Raw genomic sequence first — 20,184 nt, forward strand, 5'->3', positions numbered from 1 at the left:
TCTGGGTGCTTCATGTGATGGTCTACAGTCTGGGTCTGGAGGCTGTAAGGACCTGTGTCTCTGAGTGCTTCATGTGATGGTCTACAGTCTGGGTCTGGAGGCTGTAAGGACCTGTGTCTCTGAGTGCTTCATGTGATGGTCTACAGTCTGGGTCTGGAGGCTGTAAGGACCTGTGTCTCTGGGTGCTTCATGTGATGGTCTACAGTCTGGGTCTGGAGGCTGTAAGGACCTGTGTCTCTGGGTTCTTCATGTGATGGTCTACAGTCTGGGTCTGGAGGCTGTAAGGACCCGTGTCTCTGAGTGCTTCATGTGATGGTCTACAGTCTGGGTCTGGAGGCTGAGGTCTTCCTGGGTGCACACAGACACATAGGGAGTGAGTACAGCTTTCTCTCTCCCTCTCTCTCCCTCTGTGTGGGAAGTGTTGGATGAGAGCGAGAGGGAAAAGGATACAAGGTAGTGGTCGGAGACTTGGAGGGAGTTGCAATGGGGTTAGTGGAAGAACAGCATCTAGTAAAGATGAGGTCGAGCGTATTGCCTGCCTTGTGAGTAGGGGGGGAAGGTGAGAGGGTGAGGTCAAAAGAGGAGAGGAGTGGAAAGAAGGAGGCAGAGAGGTATGAGTCAAAGGTGGACGTGGGGAGGTTAAAGTCGCCCAGAACTGTGAGAGGTGAGCCGTCCTCAGGAAAGGAGCTTATCAAGGCATCAAGCTCATTGATGAACTCTCCGAGGAACCTGGAGGGCGATAAATGATAAGGATGTTAAGCTTGAAAGGGCTGGTAACTGTGACAGCATGGAATTCAAAGGAGGCGATAGACAGATGGGTAAGGGGAGAAAGAGAGAATGACCACTTGGGAGAGATGAGGATCCCGGTGCCACCACCCCGCTGACCAGAAGCTCTCGGGGTGTGCGAGAACACGTGGGCGGACGAGGAGAGAGCAGTAGGAGTAGCAGTGTTATCTGTGGTGATCCATGTTTCCGTCAGTGCCAAGAAGTCGAGGGACTGGAGGGAGGCATAGGCTGAGATGAACTCTGCCTTGTTGGCCGCAGATCGGCAGTTCCAGAGGCTACCGGAGACCTGGAACTCCACGTGGGTCGTGCGCGCTGGGACCACCAGATTATGGTGGCCGCGGCCACGCGGTGTGGAGCGTTTGTATGGTCTGTGCAGAGAGGAGAGAACAGGGATAGACAGACACATAGTTGACAGGCTACAGAAGAGGCTACGCTAATGCAAGGAGATTGGAATGACAAGTGAACTACACGTCTCGAATGTTCAGAAAGTTAAGCTTACGTAGCAAGAATCTTATTGACTAAAATTATTAAAATGATACAGTACTGCTGAAGTAGGCTAGCTGGCAGTGGCTGCGTTGTTGACACTACACTAATCAAGTCGTTCCGTTGAGTGTAATAGTTTCTACAGTGCAGCTATTCGGGGCTAGCTGGCTAGCTAGCAGTGTTGATTACATTACGTTGCGTTAAAAGAACGACAATAGCTGGCTAGCTAACCTAGAAAATCGCTCTAGACTACACAATTATCTTTGATACAAGGACGGCTATGTAGCTAGCTATGTAGCTAGCTACGATCAAGCAAATCAAACCGTTGTGCTGTAATGAAATTAAATGAAAATGTGATACTACCTGTGGAGCGAAGTAGAATGCGACCGGGTTGTTGAGTGGGAAGTTAATTCGGTAGATGTTGGCTAGCTGTTAGCTAGCTAGCAGTGTCTCCTACGTTAAGGACGACAAATAGCTGGCTAGCTAACCTCGGTAAATTAAGATTATCACTCTAAGACTACACACTCTAAACTACACAATTATCTTGGATACGAAGACAGCAAAGACAACTATGTAGCTAGCTAACACTACACTAATCAAGTCGTTCAGTTGAGTGTAATAGTTTCTACGGTGCTGCTATACGGTGGACGTAGCTATGTGGCTAGCTGCTGGGCAGTAGACTACGTTAGGACGACGAAATACGATAATTACGCAATTATCTTTGATACAAAGACGGCTATGTAGCTAGCTAAGAAGAAATTGCTAAGATTAGACAAATCAAACCGTTGTACTATAATGAAATGTAATGAAAAGTAATGAAAAGTAATACTACCTGCGGACCGAAGTGCGGATGCGACCGCTCGCTCTCCCCTGTTCTCCCCTGTTATGTCCCTGAATATCTCCCCTCTGGTAGGCAACAGGAAGGGTTCCCTTTTACATGCTTGTTTATCTCTGTTGGATCCATACACAGTCTGAGAGAGTCGTCTTCTTCTCCACCATTACTAGTGAGTGGACCCATTCAGTAGGCATCTTATACTTTTGTCTAGGATATCTAAGGCCCCGAGCCTCAGTATCTCTGCTTTTAACTGGTCTCTTAGTGATAATGAGACCTTTCTAGGTTCATGGATCACTGGTCTACAGTATCTCTGCTTTTAACTAGTCTCTTAGTAATAATGAGACCTTTCTAGGTTCATGGATCACTGGTCTATCTGGCTGTTCTAACTCCATGTTGTACCTGAATAGTATACAGTATATAGTGATGTACCTGAATAGTACATTGTATATAGTGATGTACCTGAATAGTATACAGTATATAGTGATGTACCTGAATAGTATACAGTATATAGTGCTGTACCTGAATAGTATACAGTATATAGTGTTGTTCCTGAATAGTATACAGTATATAGTGATGTACCTGAACCTTAATAGTATATAGTACCTGAACCTGAATAGTATACAGTATATAGTGATGTATCTGAATAGTATACAGTATATAGTGCTGTACCTGAATAGTATACAGTATATAGTGATGTAGTATCAGACTGTCCCTCACCATTTCCTCCACTGTCCTCTCCTGCTGGTCAGTATATCATTCCTGTCCCTCACCATTTCCTCCACTGTCCTCTCCTGCTGGTCAGTATATCATTCCTGTCCCTCACCATTTCCTCCACTGTCCTCTCCTGCTGGTCAGTATATCATTCCTGTCCCTCACCATTTCCTCCACTGTCCTCTCCTGCTGGTCAGTATATCATTCCTGTCCCTCACCATTTCCTCCACTGTCCTCTCCTGCTGGTCAGTATATTATTAGTTTAGGATTCAGACCTGCAGTCATCTTGATTTCAGACCACTTTGGAGAAGTGTTCCACTGGCAGTAAATCGAATGTAGAATAAATGGAACCTGGATCCATTTCATTCTATTAACATGGTTTATGTGTTATAGCAGTAATGGGGTTAAACTGATATTAAAATGACAACTCCATAGGTGGTACCAGGTCAGGGGAGTTCATCTCTGCTCCCAGCATCCCTGGGACAGTACTGATCAACATAGCTGACCTGATGCAGAGGTGGACCAGTGATGTTTTCCTCTCAGTGGGGAGACTTTCCCTTCCATTTGACACACCTTTACCTGATGAGATCATACAAGACGTTACAGGCTGATTGCATGTGGAAACAGACTTGCGTTAAAATAATGTTGAATACTTAATAAGCATTGTTTGATTTTATTTGTTAGAGAACACTTTAGCAAAACATTTAGCAACATAATTATTTTAGTTCAGTTAGTTCCTTCGTGTTTCAGTTCATATTCTTCAGTTTGGTGCCTCGTGGATATGATTCATGTCTCCGTGGAAACATCAATGAAAATGCACTTTGATTTTTACTCCTCACTTTTTCTGCCCCCTGCTGGAGACTGGAGCACACTGCAGTCCCTTTCAGGTCCATAGGGTTTTACTGCCCCCTGCTGGAGACTGGAGCACACTGCAGTCCCTTTCAGGTCCATAGGGTTTTACTGCCCCCTGCTGGAGACTCGAGCACACTGCATTCCCTTTCAGGTCCATAGGGTTTTACTGCCCCCTGCTGGAGACTGGAGCACACTGCAGTCTCTTTCAGGTCCAGATACTGTATGTAGAACCATAGTAAAGCCCAGTATGGACTATCAATACAAATACTGTATGTAGAACCATAGTAAAGACCAGTATGGACTATCAATACAAAGTGACCATTTAGAATGAGGCCCAGTTCAATGAGAGGAAGTCTTAACAGAACTGGGGGATGACAGACAGGAAGTGGGGGGGTGGAGATCTAATATATTTTTGTGCCAAACACTAAAGCATGATATTGTAATAAATCTACGCCCTATTCCTACGTAGAACACTACTTTAGACCTGGTCAGAAGCACCGTAGTGCACTACGTAGGGAATAGGGAACCATTTGGAACAGAGACAGTAATTCCCTGAACATCTTCCTCTTCCTCATCTGGTTTCTAGAACAGCCCTTCACTCCTCTCTTCCCTTTTCATTCTATTCTATCAGCCACACCACTAGCTCACCTCCACACAATACATTTACAAGTTAAAGACACACCTTGGAATAAATAACAAAGGAAAACTATTACTAGATGAAGTTGAGTGTTTATTATTTCCCATCACCATAAATCATATTTAATCACTGAACAGTAGCAGACCTAACTTCATCTGTTCCTGACTCTGGATAGTGGATTAAAAAGACCCATCAATCTCCAATGATATTAAAGTACTATTCTGAACATTACTGATATACTGAGTGGCAAGTCAAGATATCTGCTGGTTTTATTGTTTGTTCAACAGCACCATCTGCTGGACAGGTTTAATGTTGCTGGACTGAGCAGTATGGGAGGATGAAAGATGACACATTTAGGGCCGGTTTCCTGGACATCTACATTGAACATACTGTTTAGTCCAGGACTAGGATTAATCTGTGTCTGGGAAACCAGACCATATAGTTTAGTAGAAAGTAAGTGATACCAGCTTGTAGTGGGCTGACTAGTCCTGAATTGTCCTTTAGTTCCTGGACCATTTTCCATGCAGCTCCAGGTGACAGAGAACACATCAATTAGGACCGAGCCAACAAGCTGATCAATGATACTGAGGAGAATTACATAGAGACAGAGAACCAACTGAGAAAACATATCAATGGTTCTGAATGACAACCAATATACATCAACACCAGACATCATGATTCATGGAAATGTACAAGATTAAAACATTGTATTGAATTTGAATTAATAACAAATCAGTTTACAGTTTAACCAGCTCAGCTATAGACTACACCAGCATGACTAGTATCTATGTGGACCCTACTACAGTTTAACCAGCTCAGCTATAGACTACACCAGCATGACTAGTATCTATGTGGACCCTACTACAGTTTAACCAGCTCAGCTATAGACTACACCAGCATGACTAGTATCTATGTGGACCCTACTACAGTTTAACCAGCTCAGCTATAGACTACACCAGCATGACTAGTATCTATGTGGACCCTACTACAGTTTAACCAGCTCAGCTATAGACTACACCAGCATGACTAGTATCTATGTGGACCCTACTACAGTTTAACCAGCTCAGCTATAGACTACACCAGCATGACTAGTATCTATGTGGACCCTACTACAGTTTAACCAGCTCAGCTATAGACTACACCAGCATGACTAGTATCTATGTGGACCCCACTACAGTTTAACCAGCTCAGCTATAGACTACACCAGCATGACTAGTATCTATGTGGACCCTACTACAGTTTAACCAGCTCAGCTATAGACTACACCAGCATGACTAGTATCTATGTGGACCCTACTACAGTTTAACCAGCTCAGCTATAGACTACACCAGCATGACTAGTATCTATGTGGACCCTACTACAGTTTAACCAGCTCAGCTATAGACTACACCAGCATGACTAGTATCTATGTGAACCCTACTACAGTTTAACCAGCTCAGCTATAGACTACACCAGCATGACTAGTATCTATGTGGACCCTACTACAGTTTAACCAGCTCAGCTATAGACTACACCAGCATGACTAGTATCTATGTGGACCCTACTACAGTTTAACCAGCTCAGCTATAGACTACACCAGCATGACTAGTATCTATGTGGACCCTACTACAGTTTAACCAGCTCAGCTATAGACTACACCAGCATGACTAGTATCTATGTGGACCCTACTACAGTTTAACCAGCTCAGCTGTAGACTACACCAGCATGACTAGTATCTATGTGGACCCTACTACAGTTTAACCAGCTCAGCTATAGACTACACCAGCATGACTAGTATCTATGTGGACCCTACTACAGTTTAACCAGCTCAGCTATAGACTACACCAGCATGACTAGTATCTATGTGGACCCTACTACAGTTTAACCAGCTCAGCTATAGACTACACCAGCATGACTAGTATCTATGTGGACCCTACTACAGTTTAACCAGCTCAGCTATAGACTACACCAGCATGACTAGTATCTATGTGAACCCTACTACAGTTTAACCAGCTCAGCAGTACCAGAGAGATGAATCCCAGGATAGAGGGGCTGAGTGAATGTGGTCTGGACTCTGTGGAGGAGGGTCATTGTGTCAGAGACACTGTAGAAGGACAGAGTACCTGCCTTGTGATCCAGGTACACTCCTACTCTGGAGGACTGAGGGCCTGATACTTTAGTCTCAACATTATTGTGTCTGAAACAATAATCACCTCTATAGCACTCTAAACTCCAGGACTTGTTATTGTATCCAAATCCACCATCATCCTCTGTTCTGCTGATGTCTTTATATGAGACAGCTGTAACAACATAACCAGTCCACTTCACCTCCCAGTAACAGCATCCAGACAGACCCTCTCTACACAGAACCTGACACCAGTTGGTGAATCTGTCTGGATGGTCAGGATATGGTTGGACTTGGCCTGTATTGGTCACCTTTCGGTTCCCTTTAGACAGAGAGAGGTGTGTGTCTGCTGTGTTTGGGTCCAGTGTGAGCTGACAGGAATCTGGGAGAAGAGCAGAGACCAATGAGGGGAGTCAGAACAATAAGTTAAGTCAGATACTGTATCTACCCTGTCTTTGATTAGAGCACAGCAGAGATCAAATCAGAGAAATATGAGGAGTCAGATAGATACCCAGTCTTTGATTAGATCTACTATTGCTATATATTTCTAGAGGGATTGTTAGGAGTGTCAGTAAAAAGAGACTGTTAGTTACTTCACAATAAAGAGACTCACATTGTAACAACTGTTCTCTGGTCTTGGGCTCTGGAGGCAGTACAACACCCACTATATTCACTACAGACACACAAACACATTGACAGAGAGAGGGAATGTTATCATCAGACCATATTCCACATGTATATGACTAGTAGGGAACTTTCAATGGTCTAAAGTTGATGTTCTTATTGTTTTCAACACACCTGTAGTGGAGATCTTGGTCCATTCTCCTTTAAGGAAGTATTCTAGTTTCTCTCTCAGTTCAGACACAGTCTGACTCACATCTCCAAAGTACTGAAGAGGACGGACCACCATGCTGGGTAAGTCTGAAGATACACTGATACTGGAGAGAGACTGATAACTCTGGAGAGAGAGAGAGAGAGAGAGAGAGAGAGAGGAGGGACAGAGAGAGACAGAGAGAGAGGGACAGAGAGAGAGGGAGGGATAGAGAGAGATAGAAAGAGAGAGAGAGAGAAAGAGAGAGGGACCGATAGAGAGAGATACACACAGAGAGAGAAAGAGAGAGGGACGGACAGAGAGAGAGAGAGGGACGGACAGAGAGAGAGAGGGACGGACACAGAGAGAGAGAGGGACGGACAGAGAGAGAGAGAGAGAAGCACAGAGAGGGGTGGAAACTCAGAATACTTGACAACGAGGACTAATATAAACCTCTATATGTCCGGAACAGTACTTGTACAGGGTAACCCCAAACTGTTTCAGCTGGACTTTCACCAAATTAAAGAATTAGAGGGCCTCAACATGGAAGCCACGCATACGCCCAGGTAGTGAGCGGGCAAACAGTCCCAACCCCCACTCTCACACTCGCCCAAGCCAATGGCATGTACCAGATGCTCAGCAGGCTCTGCTCACACTTACTGGCCTGAGGCCAAACCACGACCAACAACATTGGACACTCTATGGAACAAAAATCCTTCACTATATCATCCAGGCCCAGGGACATATACTAGTCTGTGGCGACCTAAATGCCAGAACCGGACAAGAACCTGACACCCTCAGCACACAGGGGGACAAACACCTGCCTGGAGGTGACAGCATTCCCTCCCACATATGCCCCCCTAGACACAACTATGACAACATAACCAACAAAAACGGGTCACAACTCCGACAGCTCTGTCGCAAGCTGGGTATGTACATAGTCAATGGTAGGCTTTGAGGGGCCTCCTATGATAGGTACACATATAGCTCATCTCTTGGCAGTAGTACTGTAGACTACTTTATCACTGATCTCAACCCAGAGTCTCTCAGAGCGTTCACAGTCAGTCCACTGACACCCCTATCAGACCACAGCATAATCACAGTCTACTTAAACAGAGCAATACTCAATCATGAGGCATCGAAGCCAAAGGAACTGAGTAACATTAAGAAATGCTATAGATGGAAGGAATGCAGTTTGAAAACCTACCAAAAAACAATTAGGCAACAACAAATTCAATCCCTTTTAGACAATTTCCTGGGTAAAACATTCCACTGTAATAGTGAAGTTGTAAACTTGGCAGTAGAAAATCTCAACAAGTATATTTGACCTCTTAGCTTCCCTGCTTCCCTCTAAAAATCTTAAATAGAAAACCGAAGAAAATTAACAACAATGACAAATGGTTTGATGAAGAATGCAAAAATCTAAGAAAGAAATTGAGAAACCTGTCCAACCAAAAACATAGAGACCCGGAAAACCTGAGTCTACGCCTTCACTATGGTGAATCACTAAAACAATACAGAAATACACTACGGAAAAAGAAGGAACAGCACGTCAGAAATCAGCTCAATGCAATTGAAGAATCCATAGACTCTAACCACTTCTGGGAAAATTGGAAAACACTAAACAATCAACAACACGAATATTTATCTCGCTTTTTCTTTTTCTGGTTGTTTTGTCTGTGTTCCTTTTCACACCTGGTTTTCAATTGCTTTGATTTCCTGCCGTAATTCGTGCTGATTAGATTATTTAAGTATTTGATGTTTGTTGTTTTTTTCGCACGTCTATGTAAAGTGTCGGAACTGTGTTTGTTCCTCCGTGTTTCTCCGTGTGCACGAGATTTTTTTCTGTGCCGTTTGTATTGGTGGACTATATTATTAAACACGCTTCTCAGACATCCCTGTTCTCCTGCACCTGATTCCTACACCTCTCACCAAGACACATGTTTATCACAGGGATAAAGAATATGTACATAAAGATATGTGAATGAGTGATGGTACAGAGCAGCATAGGCAAGATGCAGTAGATGGTATCGAGTACAGTATATACATATACATATGAGATAAACAATGTAGGGTATGTAAACATTATATTAAGTAGCATTGTTTAAAGTGGCTAGTGATATATTTTACATCAATTCCCATCAATTCCCATTATTAAAGTGGCTGGAGTTGAGTCAGTGTGTTGGCAGCAGCCACTCAATGTTAGTGGTGGCTGCTTAACCTCTTGCTCCTACCTGGCACGCAGGCGTCCCATCTAGAGATCTGGAAATGCAAATGCGCTACGCTAAATGCTAATAGTATTAGTTAAAACTCAAACGTTCATTAAAATACACATGCAGGGTATTGAATTAAAGCTACACTCGTTGTGAATCCAGGCAACAAGTCAGATTTTTAAAATGCTTTTCGGCAAAAGCATGAGAAGCTATTATCTAATAGCATGTAACACCCCAAAAGACCCGCAGGGGACGTAAACAAAAGAATTAGCATAGTCGTCGCTACACAAACCGCACAAATAAAATATAAAACATTCATTACCTTTGACCATCTTCTTTGTTGGCACTCCTAGATGTCCCATAATCACTATTGGGTCTTTTTTTCGATTAAATCGGTCCATATATAGCCTAGATATCGATCTATGAAGACTGTGTGATAAACGGAAAAAATAGCGTCTTATAACGTTTTTTAAAATTAAAAAAGTTGACGATAAACTTTCAAAAAACACTTCTAAATACTTTTGTAATGCAACTTTAGGTATTAGTAAACGTTAATAAGCGATCAAATTAATCACGAGACGAAGTGTTTTCTATAGGGGTCCGTCTGGAAATAATGTCCGGGTATTTCTCAACCAAAATATCCGGTCGGAGACCTGAAGAAAAAGCCTGTCTCTTGTTCGTTTGACCAAGAAACGAAGAATTGGCAAATGACAAGACTGTTGACATCGTGTGGAAGCTGTAGGTACTGCAACCTCAGCCCCATTTAATGTCGTTCGCCCATAACAATGGGTTGAAGTGGCGGATGGATATATTTTTCCATTTTCAGTGATCAGATTTTCCTGCACTTTTCGATGAAACGCATGTTCTGTTATAATAATAATAATAATAATATATGCCATTTAGCAGACGCTTTTATCCAAAGCGACTTACAGTCATGTGTGCATACATTCACAGCCGTGATTTAACCAGTTTTATAAACGTCTGAGTGTTTTCTATCCACACATACTAATCATATGCATATACTATATTCCTGGCCTGAGTAACAGGGCGCTGAAATGTTGCGCGATTTTTAACAGAATGTTCGAAAAAGTAGGGGGTAGGAGTAACAGGTTAACAGTCTGATGGCCTTGAGATAGAAACTGTTTTTCAGTCTCTCGGTCCCAGCTTTGATGCACCTGTACTGACCTCGCCTTCTGGACGATAGTGGGGTGAACAGGCAGTGGCTCGGGTGGTTGCTGTCCTTGATGATCTTTATGGCCTTCCTGTGACATCGGGTGGTGTAGGTGTCCTGGAGGGCAGGTAGTTTGCCCCCGGTGATGCGTTGTGCAGACCTCACTACCCTCTGGAGAGCCTTACGGTTGTGGGTGGAGCAATTGCCGTACCAGGCGGTGATACAGCCCGACAGGATGCTCTCGATTGTGCATCCGTAGAAGTTTGTGAGTGCTTTTGGTGACAAGCCAAATTTCTTCAGCCTCCTGCGGCCTTCTTCACGATGCTGTCTGTGTGGGTGGACCAATTCAGTTTGTCTGTGATGTGTACGCCGAGGAACATAAAACTTACTACCCTCTCCACTACTGTTCCATCGATGTGGATAGGGGGGTGTTCCCTCTGTTGTTTCCTGAAGTCCAAAATCATCTCCTTAGTTTTGTTGACGTTGAGTGTGAGGTTATTTTCCTGACACCACACTCCAAGGGCCCTCACCTCCTCCCTGTAGGCCGTCTCATCGTTATTTGGTAATCAAGCCTACCACTGTTTTGTCGTCCGCAAACTTGATGATTGAGTTGGAGGCGTGCGTGGCCACGCAGTCGTGGGTGAACAGGGAGTACAGGAGAGGGCTCACTTCCGGCGCCGACAGAGATGGCCGCCTCGCTTCGCTATGCAGTTTTTTTTTTTACATGTTATTTCTTACATTAGTACCCCAGGTCATCTTAGGTTTCATTACATACAGTCGAGAACAACTACTGAACATAAGAGCAGCGTCAACTCACCATCAGTACGACCAAGAATATGACTTTCGCGAAGCGGATCCTGTGTTCTGCCTTTCACCCAGGACAACAGAATGGATCCCAGCCTGCGACCCAAAACAACGACGTCGTAAAAGAGGCAAACGAACGGGCACATCGTGCACCACTCCCTAGCATTCTACTCGCCAATGTCCAGTCTCTTGACAACAAGGTTGATGAAATCCGAGCAAGGGTAGCATTCCAGAGGGACATCAGGGACTGTAACGTTCTTTGCTTCACGAAAACATGGCTCACTGGAGAGACGCTATCGGAGTCGGTGCAGCCCGCTGGTTTCTCCACGCATCGCGCCGACAGAAACAAACATCTTTCTGGTAAGAAGAGGGGCGGGGCGTATGCTTTATGGTTAATGAGACGTGGTGTGGTCACAACAACATACAGGAACTCAAGTCCTTTTGTTCACCTGATCTAGAATTCCTCACAATCAAATGTAGACCGCATTATCTACCAAGGGAATTCTCTTCGATTATAATCACAGCCGTATATATCCCCCCCAAGCAGACACATCGATGCATTATCTACCAAGGGAATTAACAAAACAATAGAGCAAACTAGAATGCTATTTGGCCCTACACAGAGAGTACACAGCGGCAGAACACCTGACCACTGTGAATGACCCAAAATTAAGGAAAGATTTGACTATGTACAGACTCAGTGAGCATAGCCTTGCTATTGAGAAAGACAGCCGTAGGCAGACATGGCTCTCAAGAGAAGACAGGCTATGTGCACACTGCCCACAAAATGAGGTGGAAACTGAGCTGCACTTCCTAACCTCCTGCCCAATGTATGACCATATTAGAGAGACATATTTCCCACAGATTACAGAGATCCACAAAGAATTAGAAAACAAATCCAATTTTGAAAAACTCCCATATCTACAGGGTGAAATCCCACAGTGTGCCATCACAGCAGCAATATTTGTGACCTGTTGCCACAAGAAAAGGGCAACCAGTGAAGAACAAACACCATTGTAAATACAAACCATAGTTATGCTTATTTATTTTATCTTGTGTCCTTTACCATTTGTACATTGTTAAAACACTGTATATATATAATATGACATTTGTAATGTCTTTATTGTTTTGAAACTTCTCTATGTGTAATGTTTACTGTTCATTTTTATTGTTTATTTCACTTTATATATTCACTTTATATATAATCTACCTCACTTGCTTTGGCAATGTTAACACATGTTTCCCATGCCAATAAAGCCCCTTGAATTGAATTGAATTGAGAGAGAGGGACGGACAGAGAGAGAGAGGGATGGACAGAGAGAGGGAGGGGCGGAAAGAGAGAGAGAGAGACAGACAGAGAGAGAGAGGGACGGACAGAAAGAGATAGGGACGGACAGAGAGAGAGAGGGACGGACAGAGAGAGAGAGGGACTGACAGAGAGAGAGAGGGACGGACAGAGAGAGAGGGATGGACAGAGTGAGAGAGGGGCGGACAGAGCGAGAGAGGGGCGGACAGAGAGAGAGAGAGCAAGAGAGGGACGGACAGAGAGACAGAGAGGGGGACGGACAGAGAGAGAGAGAGATGGACGGACGGATAGCGCGAGGGAGAGGGACAGACAGAGAGAGAGAGAGAGAGAGAGAGAGAGGGACGGACCGAGAGAGAGAGAGGGACAGAGAGAGAGAGAGAGGGACAGATAGAGAGAGAGGGACGGAGAGAGAGGGGGAGAGAGAGAGGGACGGACAGAGAGAGAGGGACGGACAGACAGAGAGGGACGGACAGAGAGAGAGGGACGGACAGACAGAGAGGGACGGACAGACGGAGAGAGAGGGACAGAGAGGGAGAGACACACAGGACAACATAATGATTGAGATGAATAGTTTCACATGAAGTTAATTTCATATCACATGTAACAAGACAGTTTAGCTACCTGGAGGAAATGGATGTGATCTTCTGTGTGTGAGAGCTGCTCCAGCTCAGTGCTTCTCTTCCTCAGCTCAGCTATCTCCTGCTTCAGTTGCTCCAGGAGTCCTTCAGCTTGACTCACTTGAGCCTTCTCTTGGGCTCTGATCAGCTCCTTCACCTCAGAGCTCCTTCTCTCAATGGAGCGGATCAGCTCAGTAAAGATCTGATCACTGTCCTCCACTGCTGACTGTGCAGAGCGCTGGAGAGAGAGAGAGAGAGAGAGAGAGAGTACAGGTCAGGATCAGATGAGCTCCTGCATTTTTCAGCTTTTTCTTAAAAAAAGATAGATTAGGAGTTAGATAAACTTGGATTTTTTTTGTCTGGAACACATACTGGATTCTACCCTCTACAACATAACCCCTACTTCAAATCAAAACTTAAAAGCTACAACCTGATTTTGGACGGAATTACGGAATCACCTGGAAGGTTCACAACTACCAAGATTTATTTCTCTATACAGCAAATTCTCTGGAAAACAACAGAAACCTGAAAACACCATCCAACCTGGAACTGAGTGAGTAATGTTTAGTCTGAAACTATATTTTATCTCCAAAAGCCAAGAAGAAAAATACACAACATTACTTTATAAGGACTGAATTATAACATAATTCAGCCAAGCTTGATACAGCTTCAACTAGCACTGACGTGTTAAGTGAGAGGTGTCAAAGCCCATTAGCCCAACAATGGCAGGAGAGTCACACAGTCTACCCCAACCAAATGGAGAGGCCTTAGAAGCTCCCTCTCGCTGTTCAGAGGTAATTCAAATACAGTACCCTTTGCATGTAAAGAATGATAAAGCAAGAAAAGATTACAAAATGAAGCTCCTTATGGAAAATCATTGAAATGAAGGACAAATTCACCCAGCTGGAGGTAAGGCAGGTGGAGCTGGAACAGCAGGTAATTACACTTCAGTCAGCACAGACCCAGACAACAGTCCAGCACAACAACAGCCCCTTAACCAGACGCGGAATGCTGGAGGTGAGGATCAGGCTGCTGGTGGAGGAGAGGTTGAGGGGGATGGAGGAGAGGGTGAGGGGGACGGCGTGTGACAGAGAACAACCCACTAGAGAGGTGGCCACCCCCACAGAGAAGCCAGCAGAACAGCCCACCAGGCCACGGAAGGAGTGTTGTATGGCATTGAAGCTCGTTTGGAGGTTAGATAGCACAGTGTCCAATGACGGGCCGAAAGTATATAGAATGGTGTCGTCTGCGTAGAGGTGGATCAGGGAATCGCCCGCAGCAAGAGCAACATCATTGTTATATACAGAGAAAAGAGTCGGCCCGAGAATTGAACCCTGTGGCACCCCCATAGAGACTGCCAGAGGACCGGACAGCATGCCCTCCGATTTGACACACTGAACTCTGTCTGCAAAGTAATTGGTGAATCAGGCAAGGCAGTCATCCGAAAAACCGAGGCTACTGAGTCTGCCGATAAGAATATGGTGATTGACAGAGTCGAAAGCCTTGGCAAGGTCGATGAAGACGGTTGCACAGTACTGTCTTCTATCGATGGCGGTTATGATATCGTTTAGTACCTTGAGCGTGGCTGAGGTGCACCTGTGACCGGCTCGGAAACCAGATTGCACAGCGGAGAAGGTACGGTGGGATTCGAGATGGTCAGTGACCTGTTTGTTGACTTGGCTTTCGAAGACCTTAGATAGGCAGGGCAGGATGGATATAGGTCTGTAACAGTTTGGGTCCAGGGTGACTCCCCCTTTGAAGAGGGGGATGACTGCGGCAGCTTTCCAATCCTTGGGGATCTCAGACGATATGAAAGAGAGGTTGAACAGGCTGGTAATAGGGGTTGCGACAATGGCGGCGGATAGTTTCAGAAATAGAGGGTCCAGATTGTCAAGCCCAGCTGATTTGTACGGGTCCAGGTTTTGCAGCTCTTTCAGAACATCTGCTATCTGGATTTGGGTAAAGGAGAACTTGGAGAGGCTTGGGCGAGGAGCTGCGGGGGTGGCGGAGCTGTTGGCCGAGGTTGGAGTAGCCAGGCGGAAGGCATGGCCAGCCGTTGAGAAATGCTTATTGAAGTTTTCGATAATCATGGATTTATTGGTGGTGACCGTGTTACCTAGCCTCAGTGCAGTGGGCAGCTGGGAGGAGGTGCTCTTGTTCTCCATGGACTTCACAGTGTCCCAGAACTTTTTGGAGTTGGAGCTACAGGATGCAAACTTCTGCCTGAAGTAGCTGGCCTTAGCTTTCCTGACTGACTGCGTGTATTGGTTCCTGACTTCCCTGAACAGTTGCATATCGTGGGGACTATTCGATGCTATTGCAGTCCGCCACAGGATGTTTTTGTGCTGGTTGAGGGCAGTCAGGTCTGGAGTGAACCAAGGGCTGTATCTGTTCTTGGTTCTGCATGTTTTGAACAAAGCATGCTTATCTAAAATGGTGAGGAAGTTACTTTTAAAGAATGATCAGGCATCCTCAACTGACGGGATGAGGTCAATGTCCTTCCAGGATACCCGGGCCAGGTCGATTAGAAAGGCCTGCTCACAGAAGTGTTTTAGGGAGCGTTTGACAGTGATGAGGGGTGGTCGTTTGACTGCGGCTCCGTGGCAGATACAGGCAATGAGGCAGTGATCGCTGAGATCCTGGTTGAAGACAGCGGAGGTGTATTTGGAGGGCCAGTTGGTCAGGATGACGTCTATGAGGGTACCCTTGTTTACGGAGTTAGGGTTGTACCTGGTGGGTTCCTTGATGATTTGTGTGAGATTGAGGGCATCTATCTTAGATTGTAGGACTGCCGGGGTGTTAAGCATATCCCAGTTTAGGTCACCTAACAGAACAAACTCTGAAGCTAGATGGGGGGCGATCCATTCACAAATGGTGTCCAGGGCACAGCTGGGAGCTGAGGGGGGCGGCAACAGTGAGAGACTTATTTCTGGAGAGAGTAATTTTCAAAATTAGTAGTTCGAACTGTTTGGGTATGGACCTGGAAAGTATGACATTACTTTGCAGGCTATCTCTGCAGTGGACTGCAACTCCTCCCCCTTTGGCAGTTCTATCTTGACGGAAGATGTTATAGTTGGGTATGGAAATCTCTGAATTTTGGTGGCCTTCCTGATCCAAGATTCAGACACGGCAAGGACATCAGGGTTAGCAGAGTGTGCTAAAGCAGTGAGTAAAACAAACTTAGGGAGGAGGCTTCTGATGTTGACATGCATAAAACCAAGACTTTTTCGATCACAGAAGTCAACAAATGAGGGTGCCTGGGGACATGCAGGGCCTGGGTTTACCTCCACATCACCGCGGAGCAGAGAAGGAGTAGTATGAGGGTGCGGCTGAAGGCTTTCAAAACTGGTCGCCGAGAGCGTTGGGGACAGAGAATAAGAGGAGCAGGTTTCTGGGCATGGTAGAATATATTCAGGGCATAATGCGCAGACAGGGGTATGGTGGGGTACGGGTACAGCGGAGGTAAGCCCAGGCACTGGGTGATGATGAGAGAGGTTGTATCTCTGGACATGCTGGTTGTAATGGGTGAGGTCACCGCATGTGTGGGAGGTGGGACAAAGGAGGTAACAGGGGTATGAGGAGTTGAACTAGGGGCTCCATTGTGAACTAAAACAATGATCACTAACCTGAACAACAGTATACAAGGCATATTGACATTTGAGAGAGACATACAGCGAGGCATACAGTAATCACAGGTGTTGAATTGGGAAAGCTAGCTAAAACAGTAGGTGAGACAGCAACAGCTAGTCAGCTAGCACAACAAACAGCAGGTAAAATGGCGTTGACTAGGCAACGGGGCCGACAGATTAAACAAACAAGCAGAATGGAGTACCGTGGACAGTCCAGCGTGCATCAGCTATGTAGCCAAGAGATCAGTGTCCAGGGGGCAGCGGTGGATGGGCAGGGAAGCTGGACTGGCGAGTGTTATCCAGGTTAAAAAAAACTAACAATGACTAAATAGCTTGTTGCTAGTTAGCTGGATAGCGTCTGGAGGTTCTTGAGTGTGTTATAAAAAATAATAGCGATTCTGTATCACAATGGGTGAGGCAGGTTTCCGGAAGGTATAAACAATTTAAAAATCAAAACGAGATAGAAAGTAAATATGGGTCCAGAGAGTGTTTGGGACGCGGCGATTCAGACGGTTAGCAGGCCTGTGCTAACAAGGTAACAGTTCGTAGGCCCGGGCTAGACAGGGTAGCAGGGGTGTGCTACAGGTGCTCTGGTCGGGCTATCTTCAAGCTAAGTGGGTGGAAACGCTAGCCAGGGGTAATCATCCGGGGTTGCAGTTTAGCTAGATAGCTAGTTGTGAAGATCCAGCTGAAAAATGTTCCGTTTGCGGTGGGAATCCGGGGATGAAAAATAAATAGGTCCGTTATGGTTAGAGTCGCGTTGTTCGAACTGGCGAGAGCTTTCAGAGCTAAAGGTTAGCTGATGACCGGTTAGCTGAAGACCGCTAGCATAGCTGGTGGATTAGCTGGCTAGCTTCAGTTGAGGGGTTTCGGTTCCGAAGTAAATATAAATACTTTAGGAAAAATAGCTACATTGGGTGAGGCGGGTTGCAGGAGAGTATTTGGGAGCTTAGATTTAGCAAAATGTTTTTAAAGAGGTATGCGAAGAAAAATATGTAAAAAAACGAAAAAGACGCGATATATACAGGAGACAGGACGACAGGACAACTTACTGCTACGCCATCTTGGAGGATTTATAGCATGGCACAGATAGTAAAACTACCTTAAATACAACGTTAACAAGATATTATCTGTGTCATTTATAGCCTGGCACAGATAGTAAAACTACTGTAGCGACCCGCACAGACAGCTGTGTGTTATGTGTACTAGTAGGTGGTTGTGTTGTACTTACCAGATCCCAGTGTTTGCGGGGTCCGACATGCCAATCAACCTGCTATCTGCCAATCACAGGAATGCCTGGGATGTTCTGATGCCGTGATCCTGGTGGTTGGCGGAGTGGCGTGGAGGGGGCGGGGCATTGGAAGCTAAGGTTTAGCCTTTGTTCTCTCTCTTACGTCTGGGCTTCACAAGAGAAGGTCCCCATTGGCTTGTGGGGTATCTTTAATTTATTTGGCGTGAGCTAAGGCCAAAGAGTAGCCTGTGTGAAGTTGGTAATAAACCGTCAATTCGTAACTCAATCCTCTGTCTGGACAATTGTTCCTTTATGATCTAGTCAGGTCATTACACTACATTAAATACAACGTTAACTAGATATCATCGCCACATAACTTATGTCGAATTTAAAAGACACCGTTACTGTTAGTAACGTCTGTTACACTGTAACTTACAGGCAGCCTCACATAAAAACCTATTGGTTAACAAAGCTTTGATTATGACCAAAGTCTATAGTGGTGAAAAGTCTCTCTCTCTATTGTAACTTACCACACATTCACATCACTGCCTCGACATGTCCGTTAACTGTTAACAGGCTCGAGCCACAGCTTAACCAATGAGCTACAAGGAGGACTGACAGTCACGAGCGGTGCAGCAGCCTCTGCAGCAGCAGCCTCCCCCGGGTCCTAGTGCCCGCCCGGCAAGACGGTAAAGATAACATGGAACGGTTGACGGAGAGAAAATAAATCACAGAGAAAATATATTGACTGATATATTGAATTGTTTAGGGAAGCTTTAGCTTTGGCTTTAATACATTCTGAAAATATTTGAAAACCAAAAGAGAAAAGAATAGTAGCCCTCCTCAGGAACAACAAAACCCTCACAGACCAACTTCTTCTTCTATGATATAATGGAGGTCCAAAACCAACGTTAAAGGTGCATGGCGCCACCTACTGTGCTGGAGTGTGTTCAATCACGTTTTACACCACTCTAAATCCTCCAACCTAACTCAGAACTTCTGAGAAAATAGAAGAGTCCTACTAACTTCTAATAGACCCTCCCCCACCCCCCAAATCACTTCCAAGTGTAATATTTACTGTTCATTTCTGATTGTTTATTTCACTTTTGTTTTTTGTCTATTTCACTTGCTTCGGCAATGTAAACATATATTTCCATGCCAATAAAGCCCTTTAATGTAATTCAATTGAGAGTGAGAGACAGTTCCATTTTAATGTATAGGGGACATGAGTCAGTCACGGTTACTCGTGGTTATGTGATGAGGCAGCCCAGTTGGTTACATGAACCAGTCTATTCTCTGAAAGAGGTCCAGACAGCCTGTTCCCAACAGTGGGGTCAGTGGGATTGGATAGGGGCCCCTCTCTCTCTCTCTCTCTCTCTGACTGGAGGAGAGAAGTGAAATGGTGTGTCTCCTCTTGTCAACAATACTCACCTTGAAAGACTTCACAGTCTGTTGGAGCTCCTTCAGCTCCTTCTCTCTCTCCTGGAATCTCTGCTGGACCTTCTGCTGACTCATCCCCAGCTGCCTCTGTGGAGAATCACTCTTCAATGAGCTATCAAGCTTTATTAGTCCAGTAGATCAATAGTATAGTAATGTGACATAGGACCCACAGAGAGGAAGGTCACCAATCCTGAGGAAGTCCCTTTACAATATTATATTATGTTGCTATGTGAATCATTATAGTTTTTATGGTAGGCCTACATGTATCAAGGGGTTGAGACTGAACTTTGGACTCATAAAAGGCCATTCAGAATGATAATAGTGTTTGACTTTAGAAAATGGTGACACATTTGGAGAATCTGGGATAACATATCTATATACTCAAGGTTTGTGTTCATATTTGTGGATCGAATTCACAGTTTGTCTCTGTGAATGGTTTGTCCTCTGACAAATCAACTGTACATTTCGGTGTTCCTCAAGGTTCCGTTATGGGACCACTATTGTTTTCACTATATATTTTACCTCTTGGGGATGTCATTCGAAAACATAATGTT

At 44.9% G+C, this 20,184-nt stretch overlaps 1 protein-coding gene and 2 long non-coding RNA genes across 3 annotated transcripts; 1 reads left to right on the forward strand and 2 right to left on the reverse strand.

Annotated features, from left to right (window-relative positions):
• Window positions 1–1,431: 1,431 nt before the first annotated feature.
• On the reverse strand, window positions 1,432–3,776 carry LOC127927134 (uncharacterized). Its single transcript, XR_008126248.1, has 3 exons — window positions 3,655–3,776; window positions 2,449–3,394; window positions 1,432–2,378 (listed from the first exon to the last, which is right to left on the reverse strand). It is a non-coding gene; the product is annotated as an uncharacterized LOC127927134 (long non-coding RNA).
• Window positions 3,401–4,901, forward strand: LOC127927132 (uncharacterized). Its single transcript, XR_008126246.1, has 2 exons — window positions 3,401–3,760; window positions 3,819–4,901. It is a non-coding gene; the product is annotated as an uncharacterized LOC127927132 (long non-coding RNA).
• Window positions 4,867–19,766, reverse strand: LOC127927130 (tripartite motif-containing protein 16-like). The gene is made up of 5 exons (XM_052512918.1): window positions 19,622–19,766; window positions 13,335–13,568; window positions 7,207–7,366; window positions 7,022–7,081; window positions 4,867–6,790 (listed from the first exon to the last, which is right to left on the reverse strand). Exons 1-5 carry the CDS (start codon window positions 19,703–19,705, stop codon window positions 6,282–6,284), a joined length of 1,047 nt encoding a protein of 348 aa, XP_052368878.1. The 5' UTR covers window positions 19,706–19,766; the 3' UTR covers window positions 4,867–6,281.
• Window positions 19,767–20,184: the final 418 nt, after the last annotated feature.

Source organism: Oncorhynchus keta, unplaced genomic scaffold (genome assembly GCF_023373465.1).
Source record: "Oncorhynchus keta strain PuntledgeMale-10-30-2019 unplaced genomic scaffold, Oket_V2 Un_contig_954_pilon_pilon, whole genome shotgun sequence".
NCBI classification, from domain to species: Eukaryota; Metazoa; Chordata; class Actinopteri; order Salmoniformes; family Salmonidae; genus Oncorhynchus; species Oncorhynchus keta.